The 9,982-nt window shown below is 68.0% G+C and overlaps 1 protein-coding gene across 1 annotated transcript; it reads right to left on the reverse strand.

Annotated features, from left to right (window-relative positions):
- Positions 1-1,359: 1,359 nt before the first annotated feature.
- SV2A (synaptic vesicle glycoprotein 2A) lies at positions 1,360-9,734 on the reverse strand. The gene is made up of 12 exons (XM_075524813.1): positions 8,998-9,734; positions 7,459-7,639; positions 7,143-7,294; positions 6,911-7,044; positions 5,991-6,080; positions 5,616-5,726; positions 5,439-5,527; positions 3,740-3,904; positions 3,503-3,636; positions 3,214-3,417; positions 2,737-2,896; positions 1,360-1,544 (listed from the first exon to the last, which is right to left on the reverse strand). The coding sequence occupies exons 1-12, from the start codon at positions 9,575-9,577 to the stop codon at positions 1,361-1,363; spliced, it is 2,184 nt and encodes a 727-aa protein (XP_075380928.1). The 5' UTR covers positions 9,578-9,734; the 3' UTR covers position 1,360.
- Between the last annotated feature and the right edge of the window lie 248 nt (positions 9,735-9,982).

Below are 9,982 nucleotides of genomic sequence, written 5' to 3' on the forward strand. Positions count from 1 at the left end.
GGGAGGAGGAGGAGGAGGAGGAGATGAAGCACACGCCGCTCGATCGCTTAGAGGGGGGCTGCTCGCGATGCCGGGGGGGTGGGGGGGGCTACCCTAACTATTGGGGGGGCTGCCCGTGATTTTGGGGGGCTGCCGGGGGCCTCCGAAGCGCTTTTGCATAGACCAACACTTCCCATCCCTTGCTGGGGACCGACCCGGGGGGGGGGCACGGCCACGGGGCACCCCCCCCCCCGTACCCCGATTTTTTTTGGGGGGGGGGGGTCCCAGCGCTGCAGCCGAGCGCTGCTTTGTGCTTTGCAAACCGCTGGTGGTTTTGTGTTCGGGGGGGGGGGGGGGGGAAGGGGGTGCAGGGAGGAAAAGGGGGTGCAGGGAGCACCCCCCACCCCAGCACCCGTAAGAACGAAAAATCCTTTAAAAACGGGTTAAAAAAAGGAAAAAGTGGCAGTTTGGGGGGAGGAGGCGTCCGCGTCTCCACCCCACTGCACCCCAAAACGCAGCTGTGCCCCCCCACATCGGGGGGGGGGCTGGGGCAGCCCTGCACCCCCACACCATGCACCCGAGCGGGGAAGCGTCGCAGAGGCCGGCAGCACCCATGGGTGATGCGTGGGGGCACCCGTGGCCGGGCAGCGCTGGGGGGGGGGGGGGGGTGTGGGGGGGGTCCCCAATGCACCCCGAAATGACACGCAGGGCGGGGGCTGCTGCACCCCAAAGTGCCGGGCACCCCGAGGCGTCGTGCGTGCCCAGGTGCTCTGCACCCCAAGGGGTCTTGCACCCCAAAAGGCTGTGCCCCCCCCCCCCCCCAAGGTGCCCCCCCCCCGCAAATCCTCCCGGTGGCCCCTTCACCCGCCGCCACCCTGCAGCGCCGGGCGCTCTCCTTCGCGATGGGGAAACTGAGGCACGGAGCCGCCCCCGCCCCGTCCCTGCCGCAGGGCTGAGGACGGAGCCTTCCTCCTCCTCCTCCTCCTCCTCCTCCCGGCCCAGCAGGGATGCTGGGGGGGGGGGCACAGGGCCTGTCCCACCCCCCCTGCGAGGCCGAGGGACCCCCGACCCCCCCTCCCGCAGGCCCCCAGGAGCGAGCAGCTATTCACAGAGGGGGTGACACCGAGAAAAGAAATGGGGGGGGCTTGGGGGGGGGGGGGGGCCGGGTTTTTTTGGGGGGCGGGGGGGGGGCCAAGTGCAAATGAAGAAGATCCCGAATGCTCCAAGAAGACGTTTCACAGTGTCTAAACGAGACTAAGCCCCGGGGGGGCAGGGAGGGGAGCTGGGACGGGGGGGGTGGCGGTGGCGCAGGGAGCGGGGGGGGGGTCGGTCGGGGGGGTCCCTCTCCCCCGGTTCCCCCCCCCCCCCCCCGCCCCCGGGATCACTGCAGGACTTGCCCCCGCGTTTCGGGCAGTTTCAAGGCGAGGGAGCTGCCGAGGGCCAGGGCGGCGGAGGCCAAGAGGATGGGCACGGCCTTGGTGATGCCCACGAAGGAGGTGAAGATGCTGATGCCCAGCACGGCCGCCAGCTTGCAGAGGGCGTTGAGGAAGCCGAAGGCCGTCGTCCTGCGGGCGCGGGGACAAGGGGGGGACGTCGCGGCGGTGGCCCCAGAAAGGGAAGGCTTCGGCCTCGCGGCCCCGCGGCGCGCGGGCGGCGGCCGAAAACTCGCAGCCGGCACCGCGCGCCCCAGGCTTTGCGAGGCAGCACCCAGAAGCTTGCGCCCAGAAGTTGGCACCCCACGATGGCACCCAGCACCCCACAACTGGCACCCAGCACTCCAAAATTCACCCCTGGCACCCAAAGTGCTGCACCCAGCACCCCAGATCTGGCACCCAGCAGCTGGCACCCTGCACCCAGCACCCCATGCCTTGCAACCAGCACCCAAAACCTTGCACCCAGAAGTTGGCACCCCACGACTGGCACCCAGCACCCCATGTGTTGCAACCAGCACCCAAAACCTTGCACCCAGCACCCCACGATGGCACCCAGCACCCCACGACTGGCACGCAGCACCCCACAACTTTCAGCTGGCACCCAGCACTCCAAAACTCACCCCTGGCACCCAACATGTTGCACCCAGTACCCCAGATCCGGCACCCAGCAGCTGGCACCCTGCACCCAGCACCCAAAACCTTGCACCCAGAAGTTGGCACCCCACAACTGGCACCCAGCACCCCACGACCTCACACCTGGCGCCCAAAACCTTGTGCCTGGTACTGCACATCTGGCACCCAGCACCCTACGTCTTGCACCCAGCACCCAAAACCTTGCACCCAGCACCCCAGATCTGGCACCCAGCACCGTGCACCCCATGCTTTGCAGCCAGCACCCAATAACTTGTACCCAGAAGCTGGCACCCCACAATGGCACCCAGCACCCCACGACTGGCACCCAGCACCCCATGCTTTGCAGCCAGCACCCAACAACTTGTACCCAGAAGCTGGCACCCCACAACTGGCACCCAGCACCCCACGACCTCACACCTGGCACCCAAAACCTTGCGCCTGGTACTCCACATCTGGCACCCAGCACCCACGTCTTGCACCCAGCACCCAAAACCTTGCATCCAGAAGTTGGCACCCCACCACTGGCACCCAGCACCCCACGACCTCACACCTGGCGCCCAAGACCTTGCGCCTGGTACCGCACATCTGGCACCCAGCGCCCCACGTCTCGCACCCAGCACCCAAAACCTCTTCCCCCCAGCACCCAACACCTCACCACCCCGCAGGGTGCCGGCCGCGGGGCCACCCGCACCTCTTGTCGGAGGGGTAGAGCTCCACGGTGAGCACGTCCAGGGCGTTCCAGGAGGCGATGCTGACGCCGCCGAAGAGGCAGAGCAGCGCGATCATGGCCGACTCGCTGTTGCCGAAGGAGAGGAAGAAGCAGCTGACGCAGGACATGACGCTGGAGCCGGCTGCGGTGGGACACGGGGACGCGTCAGGGCTGGCAGAGGGGACGGGCGTCCTCCCCGCCCGCCGCGTCGGTGGGGGGAAACCGAGGCAGGAGATCGTAGACTCATAGAACGGGTTTGGGTGGGGAGGGACCTTCCAAGGCCACCTCGCCCACCCCCCGCCGTGACAGGGCCATCTTCCACCAGATCAGGTTGCCCAGAGCCCCGTCCAGCCTGGCCTTGAACGTTCCCAGGGACGGGGCATCCCCCGCCTCTCCGGGCAACCTGGGCCAGCGTCTCACCAGCCTCAGCGTAAAAAAAATAAGTCCTTAAACGCCCACCCAGCATGCGGAGGCGGCCGATCTTGTCCATGAGGAGGGCCGAGACGATGTTGCCGGGGAGGACGGCCAAGGTGCCCAGGAAGCTGACGAAGTAGACCATGTAGGCGTTGTTGTCGTCGCTGAAGTCCAGCTGGCAGCCCTCCTTGTTGTGCAGGAAGGTGCTGTTCACCACCCGGCTGTTGATGAACTTGTACTCGAAGAGATCTGTCGGGACGGGGAAGGGGTTTGGTGGGGTCACCTCCACCGCCGTCACCCCCCCCCGGGGACCATCCTGACCCCCCCCCCCAACCTGTGTTGTAGAAGACGGTGGAGATGAAGGTGCAGTTCTTGAAGAAGGTGTTGCTGGAGGTGATGTCCTCGAAGTAGCACTCCTCGAAGAGCGAGTCCTCGAACGTCACCGACTTCATCTTCAGACCGATGAACCTGGGGGGGTTGGATGGGGCGGGGGGGGGGGGGGAAGAGCCCAACTCATCACCTCCGCTCACGCAACGAGCGGGCCCGGCCTCAGCAGCCCCCCAGGACGCACTTGTCGTTGAAGTACTCCCCGCCCTGGTGGATCTGGTTCTCCAGGGTGAAGTTGAAGGTGAAGTGCCGGACCTTCTCGTGGGTGAAGACCTTGGTGCGCGAGGCGTACTCGATGTTCTGCAGGTGCTTTATCATGTCCGGGAACCAGACCGTCAGCCCGTAGTAGCTGCGGGGAGAGAGGGGTGAGCCCGCGCACCGCAATGCCCGTCCCGTCCCAGCGCCGCCCGTCCCATCCCCAGTCCCGTCCCAGCGCCGCCCGTCCCGTCCCCAGTCCCGTCCCAGTGCTGCCCATCCCATCCCCAGTCCTGTCCCAGGGCTGCCCGTCCCATCCCCAGTCCTGTCCCAGTGCTGCCCGTCCCATCCCAGTGCTGCCCATTCCATCCCAGTGCTGCCAGTCCCATCCCAGTGCTGCCAGTCCCATGTCAGTGCTGCCAGTCCCATCCCCAGTCCCATCCCAGTGCTGCCCATCCCGTCCCACTGCTTCCCGTCCCATCCCCAGTCCTGTCCCAGTGCTGCCCATCCTGTCCCAGTGCTGCCTGTCCCATCCCCAGTCCCGTCCCAGTGCTGCCAGTCCTGTCCCAGTGCTGCCCATCCCATCCCCAGTCCCGTCCCAGTGCTGCCAGTCCCATCCCAGTGCTGCCCATCCCATCCCCGTCCCATCCCAGTGCTGCCAGTCACATCCCAGTGCTGCCCATCCCATCCCGGTTCCATCCCAGTGCTGCCAGTCACATCCCGGTGCTGCCCACCCCATCCCAGTGCTGCCAGTCACATCCCAGTGCTGCCAGCCCCATCCCAATGCTGCCCATCCCATCCCAGTTCCATCCCAGTGCTGCCCACCCCACCCCAGTGCTGCCAGTCACATCCTGGTGCTGCCTGGCTCCATCCCAGTGCTGCCCATCCCATCCCAGTTCCATCCCAGTGCTGCCAGTCACATCCCAGTGCTGCCCATCCCATCCCAGTTCCATCCCAGTGCTGCCAGTCACATCCCAGTGCTGCCCATCCCATCCCGGTTCCATCCCAGTGCTGCCAGTCACATCCCGGTGCTGCCCACCCCATCCCAGTGCTGCCAGTCACATCCCAGTGCTGCCAGCCCCATCCCAATGCTGCCCATCCCATCCCAGTTCCATCCCAGTGCTGCCAGTCACATCCCAGTGCTGCCCACCCCATCCCAGTGCTGCCAGTCACATCCCAGTGCTGCCAGTCACATCCCAATGCTGCCCATCCCATCCCAGTTCCATCCCAGTGCTGCCCGCCCCATCCCAATGCTGCCCATCCCATCCCAGTTCCATCCCAGTGCTGCCCGCCCCATCCCAATGCTGCCCATCCCATCCCAGTTCCATCCCAGTGCTGCCAGCCCCATCCCAATGCTGCCCATTCCATCCCAGTTCCATCCCAGTGCTGCTCATCCCATCCCAGTGCTGCCCACCCCACCCCAGTGCTGCCAGTCACATCCTCGTGCTGCCTGGCTCCATCCCAGTGCTGCCCATCCCATCCCAGTTCCATCCCAGTGCTGCCCACCCCATCCCAGTTCCATCCCAGTGCTGCCCGCCCCATCCCAATGCTGCCCAGCCCCATCCCAGTTCCACCCCAGTGCTGCCAGCCCCATCCCAGCCGGGCGCCGGCCGTGCCGCAGGGTGACAGCACCCCGGGGTGCCCCCCTTGCCCCCCCCGGGGTGCCCCCCCCGCCCCCCCGGCCCCACCTGAAGGACATGGTGAACCACACGGCCATCATCATCAGCGTGACCCGGCGGTACTCGGGCGCGAAGCACTGCTGGAAGTTGCTCCAGACCTACGGGGGGGGGGGACACACGGACGCGAGAGGTGACGAGGGGACCCCGCGGGGCGGCGGGACCCCCCGGGGCAGGATCCGGCCCCACCTGCTGCGAGAGGTTGAGGAATCGGACGAGCCAGCGCCGGTACCAGGTGCCGGTGTCCGACTGGATCTCGATGAGTTCGTCCTCCCGCTTGATGGTCTTGATGTGGGTGACCTGGGGGGTACGGGGGGGGCGGGGGGGACACACGACGACACAGTTTGGGGACGCTGGGAAGCGCCGGCCTCGGCCAAGGCTCCCAGCTGAGACCCGTCCCCACCTCGTGCCTCAGTTTCCCCGCCCGGTAAAGCGGGGCTGACCCCCTGCGGGCGGTGCTTTTCCCCCGGAGGTGGGAATTTGCAGCCCCCCTGCTCCTCGAGGAGCCCCCCCCCCGGGCTGCTGGGTGCCCAGAGGCTCGGCCCCGGGGTGGGGGGACCTTACCGAGAAGACCCTTTCAGGGTGGCCCTTGGCCCTCATGTTGGTGTCGTGGACCTGCTTCAGCACCATCCAGGCCTCGTCGTGCTTGCCGTTCTGCGAGGCAGAGCCTGGGCTCACCCCGGGACCGATCCTGCCCCCGTCCCACCGCCCGCTCGGGGGTCCCTGCCTGGGTCCCCCCATCTCTGCCACCACCTCAGGGTCCCTGCTTGGGTCCCACCACCCACTTGGGGGTCCCTGCGTGGATCCCCCCATCTCTGCCACCACCTCAGGGTCCCTGCTTGGGTCCCACCACCCACTTGGGGGTCCCTGCCTGGGTCCCCCCATCTCTGCCACCACCTCAGGGTCCCTGCTTGGGCTCCACCACCCGCTGGGGGGTCCCTGCCTGGGTGCCCCCATCTCCATCACCCACTCGGGGTCGCCACCCAGGTCCCCCCCATCTCTACCACTGGCTCAGGATCCCTGGCCTGGGTCCCACCGCCCACTTGGGGGGTCCCTGCCTGGGTCCCCCCATCTCTGCCACCACCTCAGGGTCCTTGCCCAGCTCCCCACTACCCCACCACCTGCTCGGGGGTCCCTGCCTGGGTCCCCCCATCTCCACCATCTTCTCAGGGTCCCTGGCCTGGGTCCCACCACCCACTTGGGGGTCCCTGCCTGGGTCCCCCCTTCTCTGCCACCACCTCAGGGTCCCTGCTTGGGTCCCACCACCCACTTGGGGGTCCCTGCCTGGGTCCCCCCATCTCTGCCACCACCTCAGGGTCCCTGCTTGGGTCCCACCACCCACTTGGGGGTCCCTGCCTGGGTCCCCCCATCTCTGCCACCACCTCGGGGTCCTTGCCCAGCTCCCCACCACCCCACCACCCCCTCGGGGGTCCCTGCTTGCACCCCCATCCCCACCAGCCCTGCCTCCCCCCAGCTCCGCTCACCTCCAGGAAGAAGCGGGGGCTCTCGGGCATGGTGGTGAGCGCCCCGATGGCGAAGACCGAGGGGAAGGCGCAGACCAGGACGAAGACCCTCCAGCTGTGGAACTGGTACGCCGAGCCCATCTGGAAGCTCCAGCCTACGGAGACGGGACGGGACGCGGCCGGTAGCGCCGAGCCCCGCCACCAAACTCGCCGCGCGGCAAGGGACGCTCTGGCACCGGGGGGGGGCTCGTACCGTAGTGGGGGATGATGGCCCAAGCCATGGCGGAGGCGTAGATGCCCCCGATCATCCAGAACATGCAGAGCCAGCTCAGGTGCTCCCCGCGCTTCTCCTGCGCCAGGAACTCCGAGAAGTAGGAGAAGACGATGGGGATGGAGCCGCCGATGCTGGGGGACGGAGGGCAGGACGGCGTCACCGCCCGCCCCGGCGTCCCCGCCGCCGCGGAAAACGGGGGGTTCCAGCACGGTGAGGGAGCGGGAGGGAGCTCAGCCCCCCCGACACGGGGGGCCCGGATGCCTGGGTCCCCTACACAGCGCCGTGCCCCCCTTACCCCACGCCCGAGAGGAGACGGCAGAAGAGGAAGGTGCCGTAGCCTTGGACGAAGGAGGAGAAGAAGGCGAAGACGCTGTTGACGGAGAGGGAGATGAGGAGGCACTGCCTTCGGCCCAGGCGGTCGGCCAGCCCGCCCCACAGGAAGGCGCCCACCATCATGCCCAGGTACACGATGAGCCCTGGGGGGGGGACACACGGCGGCGTCAGTCCTGGGGGACCCGGGGACCCTGGGTTGTCCCCCCTGCTCTGCTCGGGGACCCCGGGGCGGGGGGGGGAGCAGAGATGCCCCCAGCCCCTGGGACGATGGGGGCGGGGGGGGCTCAGGCTGCAGCGGCCACCAGGGAGAAGGGGGGAGCACGCCGCAGCGCGGCCAACGCAGCCGCCCGCAGCCCCCCCAAACCCGCGCTCGGCGTCCCCTTATCGGCCCCGGGCAGGAGGGAGGGGGGGGCTCTGCCTCAGCCCCCCGCCGCCGTGCCCGGCTGCAGCGGGGAGATAAGCCGGGGGCTGCGGGGCCGGGGGGGCCGGGAGTGGCTTCACCCCCCCGGCCCCCCTTCTCCCCATTGCTCAGATGGGGACCAGTGTGGGACTGGGAGGAGGAGGATGGGGGGAGCCCTACGCCCAGGGGGGTTCCCATCGCCATCCCCCTGTCCCTCCTTGTCCCCACATCTCCCCCTGACCCCCCCGTCTCACCCTGTATCTCCATGCCCCCCCATATCCTCGTGGCCCCCCCATGTCTTCTTGTGTCCCTCCCACATCTCGTGGTGTCCCCCCACACCCCACGTCCCCCCCCGGATCATGCCCCGTGTGTCCTCCCACATCCCCCGTGTCCCCCTGTACCCCCACATCTCCTGTGCCCCCCACCTCCTCCTGTGCCTCTCTGATCCCCACATGTCCCCATGCCCCCTGGCATCCCCACGTCCCCCCATGTCCTCTCACGTCCCCGTGTCCCCCCATGTCCTCTCACGTCCCCATAGCTCCCAGGGTCCCCTCTGTCCCTCCACCTCCCTCTGCCTGCTCGTGTTCCCCCATGTCCACATCTGCTCGTGTCACCCCACATCTCTCTGTGTCCCCCTGTCCCTCCTGTGTCCCCCCCCATCCCGTGTGTCCCCCTATGTCCCCCATCTGCTCGTGTCACCCCATATCCCCATCCACTCACGTTCCTCATACTCGTGTCCCTCCGCATCCTTCCACATCCCCGTCTGCCCGTGTCCTCCCACGTCCCCCACACCCACCGTGTCCCCCCTCTGCTCCTGTGCCCCCACATCCCATGGCCCTCCACGTCCCCAGCTGCTCGTGTGCCCCCCATATCCCCCATGTCCTTCCATGTCCCCATCCGCTCGTCTCTCCCCACATCTCCCTGCGTCCTCCTGTCCCTCACGTCCCCCCGTATCCCATTTGTCCCTCCACGTCTCCCTCTGCTTCCGTCCCCCCAAGCCTCCATCTCTCTCCACATCCACCAGCGCCCCTCCGCGTCCTCCCACGTCCCCCTGTCCCTCATGCACCCCATATCCCACGAGTCCCCCCGTCCCCTCCTCACCCAGCATGCCCTTGTTGGAGTCGGAGAGGCACATGTCCTTCTCGGCGCTGGGCAGGACGAAGCCCACCACGAAGACCTCCACGCCGTCGGCCATGAGGGCCAGTCCCAGGACGAAGTAGAGGGTCCACTGGAAGCGGCCGTGGCCACACTCCTGCAGGATGAGCTCGTACTGCTGCGCCAGCTCCTCCTTGTCCTTCCGCCGCTGTCCCTCGCTGTCATCGAAGGCGCCGACGGCCGCCTCGGCCCCCAGCCGCTCCCCGGTTTTCAGCGAGTCGTGCCGGGGGATGCCCTGGTATTCGCCCTCGTAGATCTCGTCCTCCTCATCGTGACCCTCAGTGGCATCGCTGGAAGCCCCCTCCTCTTCGTTGGCCCCCTCGCCCCCCCGGTAGTAGCCGTCCTGGGGCGGGTAGTCTTCATCATCTTCCTCTTCCTCGAAGCGGGAGTAGGAGCGCTTGGTGTACTCGTCCTGCATGCGGTCCATGCCCTTGCTCACCTTCTTGGCCGCGTGTTTCTTCACCTCCTTGGCGATGTCCTTGGCGCCCCGGATGAACGCCGTCCGGTCTCGGAAGCTCTCATCCATGGTGCCGGTGGGATCGGCCGGGACACCGGGATGGGGAGGGGGTTCTCTGCGTCGGGGGCTGCGCCCTCACACCCGGGGACCACGGTGGGATGCGGGGAGACGGGCGACGGCGCTACCCATCCGTGTGACACCGGCTGGGAGGGGACGCGGGGGGACCCCAGACGCTGGCCCGCACCTGAGGAGCCCAGACACAAGCAGGGGCCGTTTTAGGATGGGAACAGCCCCGCTCCCCGCCTCATCCCAGGGTTTGCTCCGCTCTGAGCTCCCCCCACCAGCACCCACAGCAATTTTTCCCCATCTCGGATGGAAACGGGAGGATTTGGGGCACCCCCGCCCCACAGCGAGGTGGCAGGGGGGCTCAGCCCAGGGCAGGCACCCGGGGACGGCGAGCCCAGCTCGGGGCCG

This window comes from Mycteria americana, chromosome 25 (assembly GCF_035582795.1).
Source record: "Mycteria americana isolate JAX WOST 10 ecotype Jacksonville Zoo and Gardens chromosome 25, USCA_MyAme_1.0, whole genome shotgun sequence".
NCBI classification, from domain to species: domain Eukaryota; kingdom Metazoa; phylum Chordata; class Aves; order Ciconiiformes; family Ciconiidae; genus Mycteria; species Mycteria americana.